The sequence below is a fragment of the Rhinoraja longicauda genome, chromosome 8, assembly GCF_053455715.1.
Source record: "Rhinoraja longicauda isolate Sanriku21f chromosome 8, sRhiLon1.1, whole genome shotgun sequence".
In the NCBI taxonomy this organism is placed as follows: Eukaryota; Metazoa; Chordata; class Chondrichthyes; order Rajiformes; family Arhynchobatidae; genus Rhinoraja; species Rhinoraja longicauda.
In genome coordinates, this window is record NC_135960.1 from 37,249,672 (window position 1) to 37,276,410 (window position 26,739).

The 26,739-nt window shown below is 43.4% G+C and overlaps 1 protein-coding gene across 3 annotated transcripts in view; it reads left to right on the top strand.

Moving 5' to 3' along the window:
- The window catches only part of LOC144595861 (partitioning defective 3 homolog B-like), a 916,989-nt gene that overhangs the window by 563,686 nt on the left and 326,564 nt on the right, over nucleotides 1-26,739 (top strand). For all 3 annotated transcript variants that reach the window (XM_078403665.1, XM_078403667.1, XM_078403666.1), the window contains one exon: nucleotides 1,391-1,625. In XM_078403665.1, the coding sequence (XP_078259791.1) occupies nucleotides 1,391-1,625 (235 nt within the window). The remainder of the gene's footprint in view (nucleotides 1-1,390; nucleotides 1,626-26,739) is intronic.

Sequence of the window (26,739 nt, forward strand, 5' to 3'; positions counted from 1 at the left end):
AGTGAAATGAAAGTGGCAATGCCTGCGGGTTGTGCACAAATAGAATTACAGTTACAGCATATAAATAAAGTTAATAAGTTACTAAACATAGCACAAAAAGTGTCGACAAAAATTTAGTCTCTGGGGTTATAAAAGTTGACAGTCCTGATGGCCTGTGGGAAGAAGCTCCGTCTCATCCTCTCCGTTTTCACAGCGTGACAGCGGAGGCGTTTGCCTGATCGTAGCATCTGGAACAGTCCGTTACTGGGGTGGCAGGGGTCCCTCATGATCTTGCTTGCTCTGGATCTGCACCTCCTGATGTATAGGTCCTGCAGGGGGACGAGTGTAGTTCCCATGGTGCGTTCCGCCGAACGCACTACTCTCTGCAGGGCCATCCTGTCCTGGGCAGAGCTGTTCCCAAACCAGACTGTAATGTTGCCGGACAGGATGCTCTCTACAGCCCCAGAGTAGAAGCAATGAAGGATCCTCAGCGACACTCTGAATTTCTTCAGTTGTCTAAGGTGGTAAAGGCGCTGCTTAGCCTTACCCACCAGTGCGGCAATGTGCGTTGCCCACGTCAGATCCTCTGCGATGCGGACTCCCAAGTATTTGAAACTGCTCACCCTATCCACAATAGACCCATTTATCTCGAGTGGCGTGTACGTCCTTGGATGTTTAGCCCTTCTGAAGTCCACAATCAGCTCCTTTGTTTTAGTGACATTCAAGAGGAGGCTATTGTCCTGACACCAGAGTGCCAGATCAGCCACCTCCTCCCGGTAGGCCTTCTCATCGTTGTTGGAGATCCGGCCCACCACCACAGTGTCATCAGCAAGTCTTAAGAATGGAGATCAAGCCCATAGCCTTGTAGCCGACAAACATGGAAATGGAAGAGTGTCCTGAGGGACAATCTTCTTATGACAACACCTGTGGATCTGTCTATTTTATTATTTAAGTTCTAGAATTGGGGAAGACTTTTTAACCGTGAAGTAGTATTAATCTTTACCCTGTGATTTCCATAAATAACCCCCATCCTCCAATCCCTTACTCCAAATAAAAAGCGATAATACTTTTGAGAAATAACTAGCTCCGAAACGTCACCCATTCCTTCTCTCCCGAGATGCTGCCTGACCTGCTGAGTTACTCCAGCATTTTGTAAATAAATCGATTTGTATCAGCATCTGCTGTTATTTTCTTATAGCTCCCACCTGTACTGTCCACCACTGATTCTTAATAATTGGCCTCAAGATATTAATGCAAGCAACTTAATTTGAGGTTGTATTTGGATGCATCGGAAAAAGCAAGTGGTGGAAAACCACAAAAGTGTTCAAAATGCAATGTTTTAAATAATAAAGAATGGTTTTACACAATTGAGTTATTTTTGACACAGTTATATCTTTTCATGTACCTACAGCAGATTCTGAAGACAGCTCTCAGTCAGGCCATGAGACCCCGGGCAGTGAATCCGCTTTACAGGGGACCGCTGAGCTTGAAGATGTGGAGAGCTCTGATGGTAAGACAAAGAAAGGGAAAAAGAAGAAAGAGAAGAAAAAAAAGGTGAAAACGAAAGCAAAAGGAAAGGACAAAAAGAAGGAAAACGAGAGTCAAGAAAAGAAAGCCAAGAAGAAAGGATTTGGAGCTATGCTTAGGTATGTCTTTGGATTTTCGGTGCATGAATTGATTTAATTTTACACATTATGTTCTGATTTATCCATTTGGAAGTGATGCTGAGAACCATATTTTCACACCGAGGAAATTTGTTGCTCAAGTGCTCACACCCCCTGGCACTCATGCCACCTGCTCTATCCCTGTTGCTGTCTTTCACTTGTCGACTGTGCAGCTCTTGTGATATTTCGCTATGTGGGAGTGATGCCAGGGTAATGCGAATTGTTGTTGGTGTACATGAAAAATTCTTCGCAGCGTTACCTTTTAAAAACAACCGAAATGTCACCAGCTTCATTCCAAATGAGCTATGTGAGTGAGTCAGCACACTGAAGTAATAATAACTTAGGGTCCAATGCCTGAGGGACAGATTTCTCATGACAGCACCTGTGGATCTGGCTATTTTAATATTTAAGTTCACCAAATAGATTAGAATTGGGGAAAGACTTTTTAACCGTGAATTAGTATTAATCGTTACCCTGTGATTTCCATAAATAACCCCCATCCTCTAATCCCTTACTCCAAATGAAAAGCGATAATACTTATGAAAAATAACTACTTCCCACCTGAAAAACCCTTTTGGGGAATATGAGTGCTTGTCTGAAATGTCAAACTATTCCAGTCAGACAAAATGAAGCAGTGACACTGGAAGAGGTTTGTTCATGCAGACTAAACATACAGCAAAACAAAGTGCAGCAAGCAATTAGGGATGCTGCAATCTGTTTGCCTTTATTACAAGTGATTTGGGGTGCAGAAGTCCACCTGTTGTAAGGGGCATTGCGGAACTACTTCTGAAGCACTGTGCAGGCAAAGATATATGTCAGAACAAAAAAAGTATCAGATTGGCAACTGAGAAACGAGAGATTAGCTTCTACTCAGAAAGGTTTAGAATATTATGAAGTGATCTTTGGTTTCTAAGAGAATGACAGGCTTGACATTACCGTGCTTTTCTTTAAAAAGGAGATGTAGAACAAGGCAATGGCATTTTTGGAGTGAAAATAGGGAGAAATTTCCTTACACAGTGCATTGTATTTTAGCCATTCTCTATTTGAGAAGAATGCTCAATTATTGAGTATATTCAAGGCTATGATAAATTAAAAAATTGAGCACTATTGAATCTGTGTCCACTATCCTTTCTGGCAGTGCTTTTTAGATCATTCTAACTGAAAGGCTTTAAAATAATATCTCACCCAAGGAGGATTTGCCTCCCATGCCAATGTCATAAGGTCATGTGATGGGAGCAGAATTAGGCCATTCAGCCCATCAAGTCTACTCCGCTATTCAATCATGGCTGATCTATCTATGGCTCCCTCCTAACCCCATTCTTCTGCCTTCTCCCCATAACCATTGACACCACGTCAGCTTGAGAGAGAAAGAGAGAGATTACAAAAGAGAAAGTGGCACGGTGGTGCAGTGATAGAGTTGCTGCCTCACGGCACCAGAGACCCGGGTTTGATTCTATGGGTGCTGTCCATACGGAGAGTACGGATACGCTAAATGCATATCCACGTGTTTACTGTGTGTTGTGACAATTTATACCTGCCTAATGTGTTCGAATTCCCCATATTCTTTAATATGTTTTTGAAAATCTTTTACGAACTGAAAGGGGTGATTTGGATATTGAGCGAGCAAGTTCTAGAACTTGTGGATAAAGTTACAACACTCAGCAAAGAACGTATACACATTTAATTTGTTAGTGAAAGCCAATCATCTTGAGCACTTTTGTTAACTCATTAATCTAATCAGATTTTGCAGTGTTGTCTGCGTGCCATGAATCAAAGTGCAATCGTTTGAAGAAAGGAGAAGGCATTCATTTTTAAATAAACCTCTTCTGAACTGTTTGTAAAGATCTTTAAGGGCCTGTCCTACTTAGGCGATTTTAAGGCGACTGCCGGCGACTAGGCTGTCGCCGACAGTTCGCCGTGGTGTCGCGGGCATGATCGTGAGGAGTCTTCAAAGAATCGTAGTGGATCTCGGCACGTCGCTGAGAAATCAACCGGATTGAAATTTCTCGGCGACAGCTGGCTTGTCGCCAGGTATCGTTGCTTATTGCGGGCGCTGTCACATGCTGTCCCCAGGTTTGCTAGCTTGTCTTAGATGCATTTAGAAACATGTAATATTAAATTAAGTAAAGTAATTTGAAGATACCATAAAATACTTGTGTTTAACCAATTTATTTACCGTCAGGACATTTGACAGGTAGATTGGAAGCGACAGTTTGACGGTCAGGTAAGCGTGGGAATTTCGTGGTGTTTATGGCCATCAGCAATTACATTTAAAGTAGGCTCCCAACCCAGATATGCAACCCAGAAACCAGATATGCATCTCCTGTACATTTTCAAAGAATGCCCACAAAAATCCATTTAACCACGTTTAAAATTAAATTTCTTAATACTGCTATTAGTAAACTGGAAGTCAATCAAGTTTATTCCTTGTTACCGTGAAGCTTGGTTTTCAAGATGTTATATTTCAAAACTCTCAAGTAATTATAGACTTGTCAGCGATTTCAGCGAAAATTAGGACGCCGGAGAAGCATTGATAAGTGTGGGAATTTTGCGATGTTTCTGAAGACGGTGTGTTCTCGACCTGACTCGGCATTATCGTGGTCATTGTCGTAGGGTAAAAGAAAATTTTGGCAATCTGCTACGACTTTGACAGTCGCCGGCAGTCTGCTAAAAAATCGCCTAAGTGGGACAGGCCATTCAGCGTCTCTGGAGTACCAAGGGAATGCTATTCACTTGGTTGATTATTTGAATCCAGGCTCCATCCACTTTGTACGAAAGATCTCATGGCGTTGTTTTGAAGAAAAGTGGACTAAATTGCCCTTTTCCTACTAATTTCTACCATGTGGAGTCATCCTTCGTACAAAGGGTGATAGTTGTGGTTATTGGAGGTTAATCCTCAATTGGACGTGCCATTGCAGGAGTTTTTCAGCTCAGTAATAATGTCGAAGCATCTTCAGCAACTTCATCTTCATCAATAATCTTCTTTCCCTAATAAGGTTAAAAGTGGGGATGTTCTATCATGAATGTGCATTGTTCAGTTCTGTTTGCAAATCCTCTGCAAATGAAGCAGCTAATTCATGCATGTTGATAAACCTGGACATCATTCAGACATGGGCTGACAAGTAGCAGGCAATGATGACTACCAACTGGAGATTGTCTAATCGTCTACCCTTGATCTTTCTTAGATGCTGAATTTAGGCTGGTTGCCTTTTTCAATTGACATGAACAAATTAGGCTAAATACCTGCTTTGTGTTGCAAATTTTCAATTATTCAACAACATTGGCATCACCAAGTCGCACAAAAACAATATCACACCAGGACATTATTGACCAAAAATATACTGGACTAGCTACGTAAATACTGCGGCACAAATTAGAGATGTGGTTGGATATTCTTCATCGAGAATGGTGCAGCAGTAGAGTTGCTGCCTTACAGTGCTTACAGCGCCAGAGACCCGGGCTGAATCCTTGCTACGGGTGCTTGTCTGAACGGAGTTGGCACGTTCTCCCCGTGACCTGCGTGGGTTTCTCTAAGAGCTTCAGTTTCCTCCCACACTCCAAAGATGTACAGGTTTGTACTTAATTGGCTTGGTGTAAAATTGTCACTGGTGTTAATGTGCGGGGATTGCTGGTCGGTGCGGACTCGGTGGGTCAAAGGGTCTGTTTCCGCGCTGCATCTTTAAACTAAACTAAAGTGTCCTACCTCTTGATGTCCCATAGCCTTTCCACCATCTTTAGTGTTCAAATCACTGGTATGATAGAATGTTGTCCAGTTTCCAGATGAGTGAAGCTCCAACAATGATCTGGAACCTCAGGACAATCCAGTTCAGAGCAATACATCAGGTAGATGCACTTGCCCAGAGTAAGTGAATCGAGGACCAGAGGTCATAGGTTTAAGGTGAAGGGGAAAAGATTTAATAAGAATCTGAAGGGTAACTTTTTCACACAAAGTGTGATGGGTGTATGGAATAAGCTGCCAGTGGAGGTAGTTGAGGCTGGGACTATCCCAACGTTTAAGAAACAGACAGGTACATGGATAGGACAGGTTTAGAGGGTTATGGACCAAATGCAGGCAGGTGTGGGGTGTGGGCAAGTTGGACCGAAGGGCCTGGTTTCCACACTGTATCACTCTATGACTATGAGTCTAATCAGGGATTGTGAAAAATTGATTTATTCAGGGAAGATTATGTCTGACTACTTGATTTATCAAGCGTATGCCAGCGATGATCTTGTCCACTTCTATCAAATCTCCTTGCCTTTTCTGCTCCAAGGAGAACAACACCGGTCTAATTGTATCACAGGAGTCCAGTTAATAGAAAATAGACAATAGACAATAGGTGCAGGAGTAGGCCATTCAGCCCTTCGAGCCAGCACCGCCATTCAATGCGATCATGGCTGATCACTCTCAATCAGTACCCCGTTCCTGCCTTCTCCCCATACCCCCTCACTCCGCTATCCTTAAGAGCTCTATCCAGCTCTCTCTTGAAAGCATCCAACGAACTGGCCTCCAATGCCTTCTGAGGCAGAGAATTCCACACCTTCACCACTCTCTGACTGAAAAAGTTCTTCCTCATCTCCGTTCTAAATGGCCTACCCCTTATTCTTAAACTGTGGCCCCTTGTTCTGGACTCCCCCAACATTGGGAACATGTTTCCTGCCTCTAATGTGTCCAATCCCCTAATTATCTTATATGTTTCAATAAGATCCCCCCTCATCCTTCTAAATTCCAGTGTATACAAGCCTAATTGCTCCAGCCTTTCAACATACGACAGTCCCGCCATTCCGGGAATTAACCTAGTGAACCTACGTTGCACGCCCTCAATAGCAAGAATATCCTTCCTCAAATTTGGAGACCAAAACTGCACACAGTACTCCAGGTGCGGTCTCACCGGGGCCCGGTACAACTGCAGAAGGACCTCTTTGCTCCTATACTCAACTCCTCTTGTTATGAAGGCCAACATTCCATTGGCTTTCTTCACTGCCTGCTGTACCTGCATGCTTCCTTTCAGTGACTGATGCACTAGGACACCCAGATCTCGTTGAACATCCCCTCTTCCTAACTTGACATCATTCAGATAATAATCTGCCTTTCTATTCTTACTTCCAAAGTGAATAACCTCACACTTATCTACATTAAACTGCATCTGCCATGTATCCGCCCACTCACACAACCTGTCCAAGTCACCCTGCAGCCTTATTGCATCTTCCTCACAATTCACACTACCCCCCAGCTTAGTATCATCTGCAAATTTGCTAATGGTACTTTTAATCCCTTCATCTAAGTCATTAATGTATATCGTAAATAGCTGGGGTCCCAGCACCGAACCTTGCGGTGCCCCACTGGTCACTGCCTGCCATTCCGAAAGGGACCCATTTATCCCCACTCTTTGCTTTCTGTCTGTCAACCAATTTTCTATCCATGTCAGTACCCTACCCCCAATACCATGTGCTTTAATTTTTCCCAATAATCTCCTATGTGGGACCTTGTCGAAGGCTTTCTGAAAGTCGAGGTACACCACATCCACTGACTCTCCCCTGTCAATTTTCCTAGTTACATCCTCAAAAAATTCCAGTAGATTTGTCAAGCATGATTTCCCCTTCGTAAATCCATGCTGACTCGGAATGATCCTGTTACTGCTATCCAACTGCTCAGCAATTTCGTCTTTTATAATTGACTCCAGCATCTTCCCCACCACTGATGTCAGACTAACTGGTCTATAATTACCCGTTTTCTCTCTCCCTCCTTTCTTAAAAAGTGGGATAACATTTGCTATCCTCCAATCCACAGGAACTGATCCTGAATCTATAGAACATTGAAAAATGATCTCCAATGCTTCCACTATTTCTAGAGCCACCTCCTTAAGTACCCTGGGATGCAGACCATCAGGCCCTGGGGATTTATCAGCCTTCAGTCCCATCAGTCTACCCAAAACCATTTCCTGCCTAATGTGGATTTCCTTCAGTTCCTCCATCACCCTAGGTTCTCCGGCCCCTAGAACATTTGGGAGATTGTGTGTATCTTCCTCAGTGAAGACAGATCCAAAGTAACGGTTTAACTCGTCTGCCATTTCTTTGTTCCCCATAATAAATTCCCCTGCTTCTGTCTTCAAGGGACCCACATTTGCTTTGACTATTTTGTTCCTCTTCACATACCTAAAAAAACTTTTGCTATCCTCCTTTATATTATTGGCTAGTTTACCCTCGTACCTCATCTTTTCTCCCCGTATTGCCTTTTTAGTTAACTTTTGTTGCTCTTTAAAAGAGTCCCAATCCTCTGTCTTCCCACTCTTCTTTGCTATGTTATACTTCCTCTCCTTAATTTTTATGCTGTCCTTGACTTCCCTTGTCAGCCACAGGTGTCTCTTACTCCCCTTAGAGTCTTTCCGCCTCTTTGGGATAAATTGATCCTGCAACCTCTGCATTATTCCCAGGAATATCTGCCATTGCTGTTCTACCGTCTTCCCTGCTAGGGCCTCCTTCCAGTCAATTTTGGCCAGCTCCTGCCTCATGCCTCTGTAATCCCTATACTGTAATACTGACACTTCCAATTTTCCCTTCTGCCTTTCCATTTGCAGAGTAAAACTTATCATGTTGTGATCACTGCCTCCTAATGGCTCTTTTACCTCTAGTCCCCTTATCAGATCAGGATCATTACACAACACTAAATCCAGAATTGCCTTCTCCCTGGTAGGCTTCAGTACAAGCTGTTCTAAGAATCCATCTCGAAGGCACTCTACAAACTCTCTTTCCTGGGGTCCATTTCCAACCTGATTTTCCCAGTCTACCTGCATGTTGAAATCTCCCATAACCACCGTAGCATTACATTTGTGACACGCCAATTTTATCTCCTGATTCAACTTGCATCCTATGTCGAGGCTACTGTTTGGGGGCCTATAGATAACTCCCATTAGGGTCTTTTTACCCTTACAATTCCTCATTTCTATCCATACTGATTCAACATCTCCTGATTCTATGTCACCCCTTGCAAGGGAATGAATATCATTCCTTACCAGCAGAGCAACCCCACCCCCTCTGCCCACCTGTCTGTCTTTTCTATACGTTGTGTACCCCTGAATATTCAGTTCCCAGCCCTGGTCCTCTTGTAGCCATGTCTCAGTGATCCCTACAACATCATACTTGCCCATGACTAACTGAGCCTCAAGCTCATCCACTTTATTTTTTATACTACGCGCATTTAAGTACAACACTTTAACTTCTGTATTTACCTCCCCTCTCACATCGGTCACAAATGGCCCTGCCCTTAATCTCTTTTCCCCTCTAGAACTTCTGTTCCCATTCTTCCGAGAGTCTTCTGCAATATCTCCTGTATTCCCTTTAACCTCATCTTCATATTCACAATTTGTTAACCCCTCCCCCCACTACTTAGTTTGGACGTTCCAGTAAACATTCCTTGTACTGACCCTTTAAACCGATTATATGGAGACGTAAGGAAGCTGAGGGCTGCAAATATCTCCTCTAAAAGGCAATTTTATTCAGTAACCTCTCATTACACTGAAACTCCAACTGGAAAACTCGTACTGTAAAATACTGTAATATACCCACCACCCTCTGTGTGAAAAACTTTGCAGGCTCTTTAAATCTTTCCCATCTCATATTAAGCCAAGGTACTCTAGTTTTAGACTCCCCTATTGTAGGGAAGTGACTGTGGCTACTTGTCTTATCTACACCAATCATGATATTATAAATCTCTATAAGGACATCCCTCAACTTTCTAAGTTCTAGGGAAATAAAATCTCAGCCTCTCATTATAACTCTAAATGCAGACATGGTGACATTGCCGTAATTTTTTGCACCCTTTCCAGTTTTGCATCCTTGCTATAACAGTGATGGAAAGTAAACAATATTCTAAATTTGACCTTACCAACATCTTGTACACCTGTAACAAGATGTCCCTACTCTTCTCAATACCCTGAGTGATGAAGGAAAGTGTTCACATGTGTCACCACTATTAAGGAACTATGTATCTACACTCCAATCTCTCTCTGTTCTGCAACCTTCCCAGGCCCCTAATATTTAATGTGTAAGTCCTGCCGTGGTATAGGGGTGAGAGGGATGAAGTAGGGGCAGGGAGTGCTGGAGCAGTGGAAGCTGAGAGGCATGCAAGGTGCGGGTAGAGGAAGTCGTTGTCCTGCCATGGTCTGTCCTACCAAAATACAACACCCTGCATTGATCTGACAAACTCCATGCCATTCCTCTGCCCATTGGCACAGTTGATCAACATCCCATTATATATCTTTCGGTAACATAGAAACATAGCAAATAAGTGCAGGAGGAGGCCATTGGGCCCTTCGAGCCAGCACCGCCATTCTTTGTGATTATGGCTGATCACGCACAATCAGTAATCCATGCTGCCTTCTCCCCATATCTCTTGATTCTGCTAGCCCCTAGAGCTCTATCTAACTCTCTTCTAAATTCATCTGGTGAATTGGCCTCCACTGTCTTCTGTGGCAGAGAATTCCACAAATTCGCAACTCTCTGGGTGAAAAAGTTTTTTTCTCGTCTCAGTTTTAAATGGCTTCCCCTTTATTTTTAGATTGTGGCCCCTGGTTCTGGATTCCCCCAACATTGGGAACATTTTTCCTGCATCTAGCTTGTCCAGTCCATTTATAATTTTATATGTTTCTATAAGACCTCCTCTCATACTTCTAAATTCCACTGAATACAAGCCCAGTCTTTCCAATCTTTCCTCATATGACAGTCCCTCATAGGACAGTAACCTTCCACAGTGTCCACCTTACAGCCAATTTTAGTGTCATTCATAAACTTTCCAGCCATGTCACTTATAGTGACATCTAATTTGTTAATATAACCAGTGAACAACAATGGAACCAGCACCATTTTCTGTGGTAGACCACTTGTTACAGACCTTCACCTCGAATCAGTGCCAGATTAACATAGTAGCAAAAGTAGCATTTGCTACGGGCCCCGCACTAAATGTTTGCAAGCTAAATGCTTGAAATCGGCATCTTGCTGAGGGGCGCTGTGTTGCACGCGCTGCTCCCCAACCGCCGCGGTTAGAATGTGTTGGCGGCGGGGCTGCGCTGACCAATGGGCAGCCGGCGTGTCACCGCCCAACCGCCCAGTCTCCGGCCCTCTTACTCCCCACACCTCTGGCCTCACCCAAACACCTCACTCCTCCGGACCTCTCTGCACGAATATTGGCCTTGTCTCCCCACACATCCCCACCCTCTCACTCATCGCTCGTCAGCTCTTTTCTCTCAAGTCCCTGTCCCACTTTCACCACCTCATCACCCTCCCCTCCATCCCTCCCACTCCGCCGGCCCTCCTCCCTACTCCTCCGGCACTCTCTCCCCACTCCTGTGGCACTTGCTCCCCCAAATCCTCCACTGCTCACTCTTCTGCATACCTCCGGCCTGTTCTTTCCCTACCCCTGCGCCCCTCCATCTCCTTGCTGGGGCCTTCTCTCTCTCTTCACTCCTGCGGTCTTCTCTCTCTCCCCACTCCTCTGGCTCTCTCCTCCCCACTCCCCTGGGCGTCTCTCTCCCCAATCCCCCTTCCCTCTCGCCTCCCAGACTTTCGTCCCTCCAAATAGCTACTGTTCCATTCCTCACCTGCTAATCTACCTTCCCCCTTTATTCCCAGTCTTCTGTCCCACTCTCCCTCCTCTTCTCCATCCCACTCTCCCCCCTGCGCATCTCCATTATGCTCTTCCCGTTTCCTCCGAACCTCTTTCCCCCACACCTCCCTCCATGCCCCCCCCCCCCTTTACTTTCCATTTCTATAGGCACTTTCCCTCACATTCGGCCTTTTCTCAGCCCCTCCCCGTCCGTACCTCTCTCTCTCTCTCTCTCTCTCTCTCTCTCTCTCTCTCTCTCTCTCTCTCTCTCTCTACTCTTCTGGCCCTCTTTTTCACCAATCCCCCGGCCTTCTCTCCTCACTTCCGGGGCCCTGTCTCCTCCACTCTTCTACCACCTCCTCTACCCGCACCTTGCATGCCTCTCAGCTTCCACTGCTCCAGCACTTCCTACCCCTATTCCATCCCTCTCAGCCCTATACCTCCAGTCCCGCCTCTATTCACTCCTCTGGCCCGGCCCTACCGCATTCCTCCAGCCCTCCCTGTCTCTACTTCTCTGGCACCCTCGGCTCCCACTCCTCCGGCCCTCTTCTCTCAATCCTCCGTCATTCTCCCCACGGTGGCGCAGTGGTAGAGTTGCTGCCTCACAGCGTTTGCAACACCGGAGACGCGGGTTCGATCCCAACCACAGGTGCTGTCTGTATGGAGTTTGTACGTTCTCCCCGTGTCCGTGTGGGTTTTCTCCGAGAACTTCGGTTTCCTCCCACACTCCAAAGACGTACAGGTTTGTAGGTTAATTGGCTTGGTGTATGTGTAAAATTGTCCCTAGTGTATCATATCATATCATATCATATATCTACAGCCGGAAACAGGCCTTTTCGGCCCTCCAAGTCCGTGCCGCCCAGCGATCCCCGTACATTAACATTATCCTACACCCACTAGGGACAATTTTTACATTTACCCAGCCAATTAACCTACATACCTGTACGTCTTTGGAGTGTGGGAGGAAACCGAAGATCTCGGAGAAAACCCACGCAGGTCACGGGGAGAACGTACAAACTCCTTACAGTGCAGCACCCGTAGTCAGGATCGAACCTGTGTCTCCAGCGCTGCATTCGCTGTAAAGCAGCAACTCTACCGCTGCGCTACCGTGCCGCCGTATGCAGGAATTGCTGGTTGTTATGGACGGTGGGCCAAAGGGCCTGTTTTTGCACTGTTTCTCTAAACTAAACCCCTCCATCACACATTCTCTGAGAGTCCCAAATTAGGCTCGCAAGCCGCTGTAGGCCCCGACACTGTCGGCCCGGACAGTGTAGGCTAACGGAGCTCATTAACGTGAGTGGAGTTTGGGGAGTGGGGCCTTGTGTGTTCGGGGAGCAAGGACAAGTGTGTTCGGGGAGCGGGGCTGAGTGTGTTCGGGGCTTCGTGACCGAGTGTGTTTGGGGAGCGGGGCCGAGTGTGTTCGGGGCTTCGTGGCCGAGTGTGTTCAGGGAGCGGGGCCGAGTGTGTTCGGGGAGCGGGGCCGAGTGTGTTCGGGGAGCGCTGCCGAGTGTGTTCGGGGAGGGGGCCGAGTGTGTTCGGGGAGCGCAGCCGAGTGTGTTCGCCGAACGGAGGTTGCAACCTGCCTCCCGGCCTGGGCAGCCGTCATTGGTGTAGCGGGAGCACGTGGCCACTGGCTGGGTGAGGTCACGTGGGGCGCGGGTGGTGATGTCACCTTGTCCTGTATTTAAGGCCCCTTTATAACATGTGTTAGCATAATATGCTAGCGTAAGGCCCCTTTATAACTGCACTAGCATAATCCGGCCCTGCCTCTAACACCACCTTTCTTAAAGATAGGCACAACATTAACCACCCACATTTGACTCGCGACATTATCAGTGTTATTGGCTCCAAACCTCTCTCTGAAGTGGTTTACTTGTATCATTGAGTTGTTGCGCACATTGCCTAGGGCATAATAAATTCTGAAAAATGAATGTTTGAAGAAGTCATCTCCATCCTTGAGCGCTCAGATTACATAACATAATGAGGTGGCCACTTTTCTTTCCAATCGTTCTGTTGCTGCATTGCACCAGAGGTCCAGTTTGGATTATAATGGTGAACTCCAGTACATGTCCTGTGAAGTTGGAACACTATCCATATTTCCTTACTGTAAAGAAGAAATGCAATCTTGTTCTCCACAAATATTCCCAACAACCTATTTTCTCCACTTCCCCATTGATTTTTGTCCTCCCGGATTCTACCCCTCACCCACACACTTCAAGCAATTAGCCTATCGATGTACATATCTTTGGGTTGTGGGAGGAAATTGGAGCATATGAAATCCCAAGCGGTCACAGGGGGAATATACAAACGGCATACAGACAGCACCCAGGGTCATGATTGAACAAGGGTCTCTTGAGTTGTGAGACAGCAGCTCTATTATCAGCACTGTGCCAGCCTGAAAATAGGTTGTAGGGAATATATTGGGAAAAACAAGGATTGCTGGTCAGGCAAGGAAAGTATTAGAAGGATTGCTGGGTCAAGCTTGCCCCCATTTCAGCGATGGCAGGTGAAGCTGAGAACTGGCTTTCAGTGTCCTAGTCATAATGCTGGTAGACCCAGAGTGGTCTCTTGTTGCAGTAAGTTGTGTTCTGGTATGGTATTGGTTTATTATCATGTGTACCCATATAGAGTCATAGTGCTATACAACATGGAAACAGGATTGGCCCATCTTGTCCATGCCAACCAAGTTGGCATTCTGGGCTAGTCTCATTTGCCTGCATTTAGCCCATATCCCTATGAACCCTTTATATCCATATGTCTGTCCAAGTGCCACCATTAAATGTAACATCTCCAAGCTGGGTGGCAGTTTGAGGATGCTATGAGGCTGCAGGGTGACATGGAAAGGTTGGGTGAGTGGGCAGATGCATGGCAGATACAGTATAATGTGGATAAATGTGAGGTTATCCACTTTGGTGACAAGAACAGGAAGGCAGATTATTATCTGAATGGTGTCAGATTAGGAAAAGGAGAGCTACAACGAGACCTGGGTGTCCTTGCACAACAGTCACTGAAAGTAAGCATGCAAGTACATGCAGGCCTTCATTAGGAGCGAATTTGAGTTTAGGAGCAAGGAGGTTCTGCAGCAGTTGTACAGGGCCCTGGTGAGATTACACCTGGAGTATTGTGTGCAGTTTTGGTCTCCTAATTTGAGGAAGGACATTCCTGCCATTGAGGGAATGCAGCGTAGGTTCACCAGGTTAATTTCCGGGATGGCGGGACTGACATATGATGAAAGAATGGGTCGACTGGGCTTGTATTCACTGGAATTTAGCATAAGAGGGGATCTTATAAAAATATATAAAATTCTTAAGGGATTGGACAGGCTAGAGGCAGGAAAAATGTTCCCGATGTTGGGGGAGTCCAGAACCAGGGGTCACAGTTTACAAATAAGGGGTAGGCCATTTAGGACTGAGATGAGGAAAAAAAAATTCACCCAGAGAGTTGTGAATCTGTGGAATTCTCTGCCACAGAAGGCAGTGGAGACCAATTCACTGGATGTTTTCAAGAGAGAGTTAGATATAGCTCTTATGGCTAACAGAATCAATGGATATGGGGAAAAAGCAGGAGCGGGGGACTGATTTTCGATGATCAGCCATGATCATATTGAATGGCAGTGCTGGCTCGAAGGGCCGAATGGCCTACTCCTGTGCCTATTTTCTATGTTTCTGATGCCTGTGATTGCTGTTCAATGTTCACCTTTCCCCAAAGTGGTGTGTACTAAGAAGCAAAGATACTGCATTTACTCACCAGGGAAACTCCAACAGTACTTCTCAAGTCCAATATTTCCTAAATCCATTTGTCAACAGGGAGAACAAAGGCATAAGTCCCAGGAGTCTTAACATTGTAGTAGCTTCATCTCAAATTCATACATATTGTGACTTGAACACGTCACTCTTTCTTCATAATTTCTGGACCTTCATCCTGGAACTTGTTACTAATAATTTAAAAAAATGAGTATCTTCACCAGAAAGACTGCTGTGGTTCACGAAGGTGTTCCATCACCGTGTTCTCAATGGCAATTATGGTTGGGCATTAAATGTTGGCATGGCCATTGATGTCCACCACCACAAACTGCCCATACACCAGCATTCTCCAAGCTGATTAACTATCCACGGTCACATTGCTGTTTGTGGAATCTTGCTCTGCACAAACTAGCGCTCAATTTTTTCTTGTGACCGTATTTCAAATACCCTTTGGCCATGAACTGTTTTAGGAATTCCAGTGATTTTGCAAGGTTTTCTTTATTTTTTAGGAGCAGCATCCTGGATTTTGTACACCTGCCTCAAGATTAAGAGTTAAAGCCACAACCTCCTGACTGAGGCAGGAATTGCTATCCACTGTTCCACTCCTATCACATGTATTTCACAAGATGCTGAAATTTATCAAGTGGCATTTTCTTGAGGAAAATATGAAGATTTTTCTCACCCTAAGTTAGGCAACTTAAATGTTGAAGGATAAATCATTGTTCACATGATTTGAGCTCATCTTTTGCTCCTATGTTAAAAGTCAATACACATTGGCCCTAATGCGGTCATAATCTAACTGGTGATACTGATAAATGGTTGTGACAGGTCGAAGCAATAACTGCTGATTGTTATGCTAATTAAAGGCGTGCAGTAATGACTTTTATAGCTTTTACTCTGTTCTAAAAGTAATTACAGTAAAAAAATAATTAAAAAATGTAAACCCGAGACTGGTGCTTGGAATTTGAGATAGGCAGGGAGAAATGAGGAGCGCAGGGGCAGCACAAAAATAGGTGATAAGAAACCTTTGGAATTTATAAATTAAAACTGTGGTGTACTGAAAAAGAAGGAAAAATATTAATTTCCTACCTGCCATAACTTCAAAAATCTTAATGCTTTGAAATGTGGTCACTGTTGTAACAAGGGAAGTACAACCATTAAGTTTGCAAGCAGCCATCAATGAGACCAGATTATCATGGTGAATGAGGAATAAATATTAGCCAGAATATTCTGGCTAATATTCATTCCTCATTCCTACAACAACTTCACTCCTCCCTTCCAAAAGGAAAAAATGCTCAAGTAAGGGACAGATAGGAAACCTGAAGCCTGACACCAACTCAGTACAATGCGGAGGCTTTGGCCAGGGGTGTGACTTTGTGTGTGCATGTGGTGTGGTGAGGGGAGGGGAGAGGATGGAAAGAGCAGATGAGGTTTCTTCATTTTGCTATTTCCACATGATTCTATGTAATGTGTAGAAAGCATTTAGACATAAGTGCAGGAAGTGTTTAGTCATTTTTTTCCAACGGCAAGTGGGCGGGGAATGCTTGATGGACCAGCCAGTGTTTTCTTGCACATTATTTTTGTACTTATATATATTTGGCCGTGTAACAATTTCCTGTTCAAGTTTTTTATATTGTCACTTCCTTGCTGCAACTGTTTTAAATGAGTTATTGCATTACAATCTCATAGGAGAGTTATTTTGCCAATTGGAGGATTATCCAAAATATGGATATTGATTTAACAGTGTCTGGAAAGGAGAAGACTTTTTTTTGCACGACAAACTATGTTACAATCTGGGGAAAAAACATGTAGAGGATGCAGAGTAACTGGTAACTTTATAAAGTGAATTGAATAAACATTTGAAAGATGAACAATACAGGGCTTTGATAAAGAATGTAAAAATAAGTGAACAGATCTCTCAAAGGCCCAGTGGACCAAATAACTTCCTCCTATGCCACATGATCTTATGAGGACAGGGACTGAGATCAAAGAGGATCTCCGTCCAATTGAAGGTAGAACTTCCCTGGAGATGTGAGCCTTTCATTAAGCTCCCTTCCTCCCTACCTCCCCATCCCTATCAGAGATGTCAGATGGCTCAGTGGTGTCTTTAACCGATTCTCTGAAGACAGAAACAGAATTTACTATTCCCTGGCAGGATTAATTTATGTGGATGGTCACAAATTACCTCAGAACTGACAGAAGCACATTAAGAAATTTCAAGTAGGGTTTTTTCTCCCTTTTGTGTTCAACCCTTTTTCTGGTTCAATCTTGCACTCGATGCTAATTGCGTCCCTGTAGATATTACATGCTAAACATGCAGGCAACCTTTCATCCTGCCTACTCACAGATTAAGCCTATTTTCATTTAACACATGAAAGCAATATCTCAATTGGGAATGGAACCTCTTCCCATTTTTTTTTCAGGACTGAGCACTCACAGATCAAATTTAGCATTATTTGTATGCTGAATAGTTGGAGGGTATCTGGTAACTTGTTATGGTCTGTACTCTTTAGGGACATATATATATGTGTGTGTGTGTATGTGCATGTATATATATATATATATATATATATATATATATATATATATTTATATATATATATAAATCACACCTATCATATATTGTGTTGTGTTTATATGTTATATATTTAAAATAGAGTAAATATCTGGCTAAATTAATTGGGTAAAGAAACAAATCAGATGCATAGAATGGTACATTTTATTCCTTTGAGGTCTCGTTGAGTACACAAAGGTATTGAGTGTGCTAATTAGGCTATTGCATTGTGTGTTTTTAAATGTTTAGAACATTTCTAATCGAGATGACTGGTCAAAGAGTAAATTATGCCAATATCGAGAAAGTGGTATGAATTTTATCTCCTTGAAATGAGAAAATTAATCATTGAAGTAAGATAATCACATTTGGGTATAAACATGGCCCTGCACTGCGCATCAGTTACTTGCTCCTTCAGACAAGCAAGGATTAGTTTAACAGATTTAACTTCTTGGTGCAATATCATGTCAATCAATATAGATTGCAAGAAACAGGATAACACTCATTTAACTTTCTTCTCCTTTCCTCCAAGTCAATGACAGTATAGATTAAATGGATGATGTTCCTTCAGTGTATTTATTTACCCCATTTAATTAAAATATCCTAAGGTATTTCGCTGGAGTAGACAAGAAACCATTTCACTCTTAGACGGTTGTGGCAAGACATAGGCTAAGTGATACCAATACGAGGCATTTATGCAGTGTTTTTAATATAGTAACGTGCCTTGAGCCACACCATTGGACTATTGGACAGAATTTTCTACAGAATAGCACAAATGTTAAGAAGGTAACTGAGCTAGATCAAAGAGAGATGTTTTAAGCAACATCGTCATAGAGGAAGAGAGACAGTGGCAGAAATGTGGAGTGTTTAGGGTCCAGACAGTTGAAAGCACGGTGGTAGAATAAGCAAAGTATTTATGTAGCTGTGTTGTACAGTATTTATACCACTCATTGCGTTTTACCTCTATATTTTACTCAGTCAGTCAATCATATGTTCCCCATGAGTTAGCTCAACCAAACTCTCTGCATCCCATTCCATTAATGACTCCGGGTCAGCCACAGAAAGGTTAAATACAGTCTAAAGTTCTCCTGTTCTCTTCTCATCAATCACTTGCAGGCCATTTGCACTATTTGTTAGATGCAGAGTAGTGCTCTTTTTTCCCCTGCTGCATCAATCACAACCAGGTCACTCAGTCCTGGTCCATCTCACACTTGATGCTAATTGTGTCCCTGCAGAAACCACATGTTAAATGTGCAGGCCACCTTTCATCCTGCCAGCCGCACATCATAAACCTATTTTCAATAAACACATGAAAGTGTTCCCTTAATTGGGAGCAGTTTTGATGTCCCAGTTAGCATGGCTGTGTAAGAATAATTCAGTTTATTCCATGCTGACTTTCCAACTTGAAACGATTGAGTGCTTTGGTCTGGCATATTTACACAAGTCTTCTCATAAAATTAAATTAAATTGTTGATTTATTGAGGGCGAAGATGCCATTTGAAGTAACATAAGTTGCTCATAAGAAATACCTGTATTACTGGGAACTCTGCACTGTGACAACAGTAGAGAAATAATGGCGCTGGAGAAATAATATTGGGCACTGTAGAGGGAAAAACTACTGTAAAGGGTAAAGCTGCATTTAAAATCAGTGGTAAACAAACCGCAGGTATTTTAATAAGATTCTGGGTAGGGATACCATCTTGAGTATTAATATTGTATACCTTTATTAAAGCTGTTTTATTATTTTTACCTGTTGTGCCACATTGTCTCACCACAACAACTACACTCAGACTGGCAACTTGGCCGCAGATGGTACTGCATTACTGAAAGAGTATCAAGATCCCTAAATGTAATTTCCCTGCTGATTTTTTTTTTTTTGCTTCTTCAGTTTGGCCACATAGAGAATAGCTCTTCCTTTTGTGTTGATTCTACAAATATATGCTGTTGGCGCTTTACAGCAGGTGTTATAGCACACAAATTTGGTAGAATGTGATTGGTGTGTCTGTTTTTATGACTGAACTTTACAGAAAGGCTGTAATTGCAAATATAGAAGCGTTTAATTGATTACAAAGATTTCCCAGAGAGATTAGGACAGGGTAGAACTGGATTTTTCAAAAGATTATTTGTGTGACATGACTGTGACTTGTAAGATGTAAGGTGCTGATGAGCATTTATTACTTATCCCTAATTGCCATTGAATTGTGTTATCCTGGTTAATATAAGTTAAAAGTTGGAATGGAGTTGTATATAAGTCTTTAAAGAAAGACGGCATTTTTCCTTTCCTGAAGGAGAATGGAACCAGATGCATTTTGTGTCACCGGTTTGTCACATGCACACAGATTTGAACTTTTCATTCTAGATTAAGTTGATCACTGAATTAAAATTCCCCACCTATCACTGTGGAATTTGAACATGACGACGGTTGAATCTAATGGTTTCAGTTTCAGTTTAGTTTATTGTCACGTCTGCCGAGGTACAGCGAAATGCTTTTGTTGTGCGCTAACCAGTCAGCAGAAAGACAATGCATGATTGCAATATTAACACTACCCTACACACACTAGAGACAATTTACATTTATACCAAAGCCAATTAACCTACAAACTTGGAGTGTGGGAGGAAACCAAAGAACTCAAAGAAAACCCACACATTCATGGGGAGAACGTACAAACTCCATACAGACAGCCCCCTTAGTCGGGATCGAACCTGGGTCTCTGGAGCTGTCAGGCAGCAACTCTACCACTGTGCCACCGTGCCACTGTGCTGCCCATGTGGTGAGAGGCAAATGGAAAAAAGCACACAGAGTGCCTGAGATCAAATCAAATCCCTGGTACTGTGAAAGAGCAGCACAACTTCCGGCATCACCGTCACGTCTCCTTTGGCATCTTTGTTGCTCATTGGATTCCAGGCAAAAGTTGCTGTGACTGATTTTAGCAGCCTTCAGGGGTAATATTTTTGAGTAGTTGTGTTTTGACATATTCCAATTTTAGGTTGCATTGAAGCTTTTTATCAATTCATTGAGTTCTCTGTGGTGATATCCAATCATCCCACATCCAGCAGCAGAGTAAAATGGTCCAACCAGTTAATTCTTTGATTAATGAGTAGTTACTGGTTCTCCTGGAATAATTGTGACAATTACTGTCTTTTTATCGAATAGTTTGGCAAAGTGTAGGGAGCAGCAGGAAGCAACAAATGAATCTGCCTAAGTTAAAGAACACTGATCTCCAAGATGCTTTTCATCAGCCTCATTCAGATGATTTACTGTGACAGTGGGGGGAAAAATAAATAAACTGACAAACTCTGTGTACTCCCATGCATCTTTCGGTTCCTACCTAGCTCCACTTACATCCAAAATAAGATTCAATCTTACTGTACAAAGTCTGGTAAAGCCTAAACCACGTTGAAATGTGATTACTTGTCTTTTAAATTAATGGCCGAGGAGTTTGCCTTTAGATTGGATTAACCTGGCTTGCTGGCAGGATAAGGCATGTGATGTAGGGGGAAGGGTGTGTGTGAATGGAGTTGATATATTTTAATGAATTGAGAGATGACACCGACTGATTAATTGAAAGTAATCTGCAAGTGACACTGTGGAACGTGACAGAGTGGTAAGTTAGCACACCGTTATTGTATGGGGAAGGAGAATATTCTACCTTGCTGCATAGCAAGTGAAAGTTCATGCAGTGCCTGAAATGCTTAACGTTGTATTGAGTTTTCCCCAATCTCAAGGATCCCAGAGTAGTTCACAGATAATGACCTATATAGAATTGCAGTCGTTGTTATAAAGTAGGAAGTGTGGCAACAAATTTTGATATAGTCTGCTGCAACAAATGTAAGGATAGATTATATACCTTTGTGATTAGGCTGAAGTTCCTACAAAAATGCCATGTTGTTGTTATAATTCAATCCATAGCTGAGACTGATGGTCATGAGAAGATCCAGCGCAGTTTGATTTATTGGTGACTAAATAATGTTGGAGAATATTGTTCTTGTGAAACAGATGTTGCACTGGAAAGTTTCAGACATAATGATAAAACTAAATGTCTTGTCATGTCATGGGGTCAGAGGGGAGATGGGGATTAGCAAATCTACTGTGGTCATACACAAAGAGTGGATAATTGCGGGTCAAAAAATGCTAGAATGTAAAATGAACAAGCCATCAGCCTGAAGTTGTCATCTTTGATCAAGTAAACTTAGAGTAAAGAATTGCAGAACCATGGTATATTTCTGCAGCTGTGTAATACAGTATTCTCCTTGTATGCTGCAATAATGAGCAACACAATCTCTTATTGTGGTTTTCAAAAGAACTTAGGGTCTTTGGCAGATCAAAGGAACCTAATGGGCCAACTAATTTTATAGCTGTTGCACTTCACAAGTAAAATTCATTAAATGTTATTCTAATTGTAAAGCCATGCAACGTTTATCAAGGACAGGTAAGAGGACATGTATGCCACTTGTTCCCTGGTCTCTGTTGCTGTCACCCAATCTGTAGGGTGGTAACCATCTCACTTCTATTCTAGAAATATTGACCTGCTCTTTGTGTATGACCACAGTAGATTTGCTAATCCCCATCTCCCCTCTGACCCCATGACAAGGACAAGACATTTAGTTTTATCATTACGTCTGAAGCTTTCCAATGCAACATCTGTTTCACAAGAACAATATTTCTACATGTGGCAGAAAGCAAGAACACCTTGCATTATAGAGTACATCTATTTTTTTCTTTATTTATTCAATGGATGTGCGCTTTGCAGGGTGAGCCAGCATTTGTTTGCCCAACCCGAATTGCCCTTGAGAAGGTGGTGGTGAGCTGCCTTCTTGAGCTGCAGGAATCTTGGTGGTGGGGGTGTAACTGCCATGCTGCTACGCACGGAGTTAGCAATCTCACCTGGCAATTGTGACGGAAAGCGATATATTTCCAAATCACAATGGCGTGCGGATTGGAGGGTGACCTCCAGGCTTTTGCTGCCCTTGTCCTTACGGTGGTGGTGGTGGGTTCAGAAGGTGCTGCTTAATGCAAGTAAATCCTTCACAGTGCTTACGTTGAGCAGAGAGTCAGAGAGTAATAGAGTCATATGGCATCGAAATAGGCCTTTTGGCCCAACTCATCCATGACAATCTGCTAGTCCCACTTGCCCACATTTGGTCCATATCCCTATGAACATTTCCTATCCACATTCCTGTCCAGGTGTCGTTTAAATGCAGTTATAGTGTCTGCCTCAATTACTTCCCTGGGCAGCTCATTCCATATACCCACCTCGTAGTGAAAGAAGTCGCCTCTCAGGTTTCCCCTCTCATCTTAACCTATGCTGCCTAGTTCTTGCTTTCACTACCATTGGTAAAAGACTGAGCTTTAACCCTATCTATTCACCTCTTGAGTTTATGCAATAGACAATAGACAATAGTTGCAGGAGTAGGCCATTCAGCCCTTCGAGCCAGCACCGCCATTCAATGTGATCATGGCTGATCATTCTCAATCAGTACCCCGTTCCTGCCTTCTCCCCATACCCCCTGACTTCGCTATCCTTAAGAGCTATCTAGCTCTCTCTTGAATGCATTCAGAGAATTGGCCTCCACTGCCTTCTGAGGCAGAGAATTCCACAGATTCACGACCCACTGACTGAAAAAGTTTTTCCTCATCTCCGTTCTAAATGGCCTACCCCTTATTCTTAAACTGTGGCCCCTGGTTCTGGACTCCCCCAACATTGGGAACATGTTTCCTGCCTCTAACGTGTCCAACCCCTTAATAATCTTATACGTTTCGATAAGATCCCCTCTCATCCTTCTAAATTCCAGTGTATACAAGCCTAGTCGCTCCAGTCTTTCAACATATGACAGTCCCGCCATTCCGGGAATTAACCTAGTAAACCTACGCTGCACGCCCTCAATAGCAAGAATATCCTTCCTCAAATTTGGAGACCAAAACTGCACACAGTACTCCAGGTGCGGTCTCACTAGGGCCCTGTACAACTGCAGAAGGACCTCTTTGCTCCTATACTCAACTCTTGTTATGAAGGCCAACATTCCATTGGCTTTCTTCACTGCCTGCTGTACCTGCATGCTTCCTTTCAGTGACTGATGCACTAGGACACCCAGATCACGTTGTACGTCCCCTTTTCCTAACTTGACACCATTAAACTGCATCTGCCATGCATCCGCCCACTCACACAACCTGTCCTAGTCACCCTGCAACCTCATAGCATCTTCCTCACAGTTCACACTACCACCCAGCTTTGTATCATCTGCAAATTTGCTAATGGTACTTTTAATCCCTTCATCCAAGTCATTGATGTATATTGTAAATAGCTGCGGTCCCAGCACCGAGCCTTGCGGTACCCCACTAGTCACTGCCTGCCATTCTGAAAGGGACCCATTTATCCACCCACTTTGCTTTCTGTCTGTCAACCAATGCACTTTCAAAAAATCACTGCTCAACCTTCAGAGCTCCAAAGAATAAAGTCCTAGCCTGCCCTATAGCTCAGGCGCTCGAGTCCCGGCAACATTCTTGTAAATCTTCCCTGCACTCTTCCCAGCTTAATGACATTTTTCTTGTAGTGGGGTGACCAAAACTGAGCACAATACTCCAAATGCTTCCATTACAATGCCTTGTAGAACTGTAAAGGGCTTCTCCCACTTCCGCGATTTTTTAGGCGACTGTCATGGTTGTAGCAGGTCGCCGAAAAACTGACGACTGGACCCCCCTATGACAATGTCTACGACAAGCTACAACAACCTACCACCTAGTCGACGTCATGCTTCGGCAAGCTACCGACAACCGGCGACCCAATCGTCAGGAGTAGGATGTCCACCTACGACCACACTTACGACAACCTTCGACTACACAGGCGACAACCGTAGTCAAACTACGTCCACCCGCAACAAGCTACGACAAGCTACCACTCTGTCGGCGACAACTGAAGACAATTCACATCATTTTGGCCTCCGGTTTTGACCTTGTCGCCGATTGACGTAGGTTGACGTAGGTGGTCGCCAATGGAATTCACTGAAGTCAGCAATGGCGTCAACCTACGTCACCTGGCGACAACTTACGACAGCACCTATGTCAGGAGACGTACACTCATTGGCGTCAATCCCACTGTCGCCGAAAATGTTTCAACATTCTGAAAATCCAGTGGCGACCAGAAAGAAGTAGTCTTTGGAGACTACTCACGATCATACAGGCGAGATCCCGGCGACCATGTAGCAACAGCCTAGTCACCTAAAAAATCACCAAAGTGGGACAGAGGTTTAACAATGTCCCAATTTTGTATACTCAATACCCTGGCTGATGAAGGCCTAAGTACCAAACCTTTTTCACCATCCTATTTGCCTGTGATGCTACCTTAAGGGTACTACATATGGGTACTCCTATATTCCAATGCCCTATAACATTCCCCAGGGCTCTACCATTCACTGTAGATGTCTGCATTTTTCTTCATGAGCCATTCCTCGCTCACTTGCCCAACTGATCAAGATCCCATTGTAATTCTCAATTACATCTTCATTGTCTATGATATCTGTTTTAGTGTCATCTGCAAACTTACTAATCATGCTTCGTCAACAGACTTGGCTACTTCTTTATTCCTGAGACATGATCTTCAAAATACAAAACCTTGCTGACTATCTCAAATCAACCAATAATTCTGGATTCTATTCACATCCTCCCTGTTAATGATTTTATATGTTTGAGAGAATAAGCAGGTTTCTCCAGTTCCTATGTTGCAAACGAAATCGAAATCCATCACTGGACGTAATGTTGAGTCTTGCAGATCGAGAAGATCGTATTATCATATCCACGTCTGTGCTATAGGCCAATCTCAGTGTGAAAGATAGTAGGTTTCTGTCTCTGACCTTAACCCTTGGGGATAGAAAGGGAAACATCAGCAATAAATTTTAGTTCTGATCCATTTCGCCCAGCCTTCGGCATAACATGAGAAAACTGAGATTATATTATCAGGCTCCGATTGCCTCCGCTCTCCCCATGCCTCCTGGTATGCTGGTTACTGCCATTCAACCTGTGAACTCACACTCACAAATAAATATTTTTTGTATCTGAGCTGCCCCAAGAAAGCAGCAGGACCCTTCAAGAGAGAACGGTGAGGGGCAACAACAGTGCATCAGACTTGGTGTGCTACCTTTTCAATTAATGTATTGTTGTCTTAATTTCTGGCCTCGTTTGAAGAACAATGTTATCTGGATCGTGATGTGCAGGTGACAATAAATTACTACTTAAAATATGGTGATGCCTTGTTTAGCTCTGAGTTTTCATGAGGAAAGGAGAAAAAAATAGAAATTCTATTGAAATATTACATTTTACTTCATAGTAGAAGTTATGGAGTGGCTGTGAGTATGTTGCCAGGTGCTAATATTTCCACAGTGTGATGGTTTAAATCATGCCTGTTGAATTTTAATATATTTTTAAATATCCTCTCAGCCTGGGAATGTGTTTCCAGTTTTAAAGTGCATATAAGCACTCCCCCAGTAGTTTAACTATGTACCTGACATCCAGCAAAGATATACAGACAAATATTTTGGTTGTGCAAAACCTTGGCAGGTTACTTACAGCTTAATCCTCAAATGGTGTATGGTTTCTTATTTTAAAAAAGCATGGTTTAGGGAGGATGTTCACATTTCCGTTAAGAAATAGTTTGATAGCAGGGATGAGAAACTTTAGTTATAGAGGGAGACGAAAGAAGATGTGGTTGTCAAATTTGACAGCAGGAAAGGACTCAATGGTGTTGTTTAAAATTACAAAGGTTTTATTAGAATAAATAACAAAAGCTGTTTCCAGTGGCACGAGGATCAGTAGCTAGATTTACCATGTTTACTTATTCACAGAAGAATACAGCGCACGACCAGGCCCTTCAGCCTGGTATGTTAAGAGAAAAAGGTACGTTAAGAAAAATATATTATCTTTAGGTATGTTAAGAGAAACAGATTAGTAAAGACAAATGTGGGTCCCTTGAAGGCGGAAACGTGTGAAATTATTATGGGTAACAAGGAAACGGCAGAAGAGTTGAACAGTTACTTCGGATCTGTCTTCACTAAGGAAGACACAAACAATCTCCCAGATGTACTAGAGGACAGAGGATCAAGGGAGACAGAGGAACTGAAAGAAATTTGCATTAGGCGAGAAATAGTATTGGGTAGAATGATGGGACTGAAGGCTGATAAATCCCCAGGGCCTGATGGTCTGCATCCCAGGAG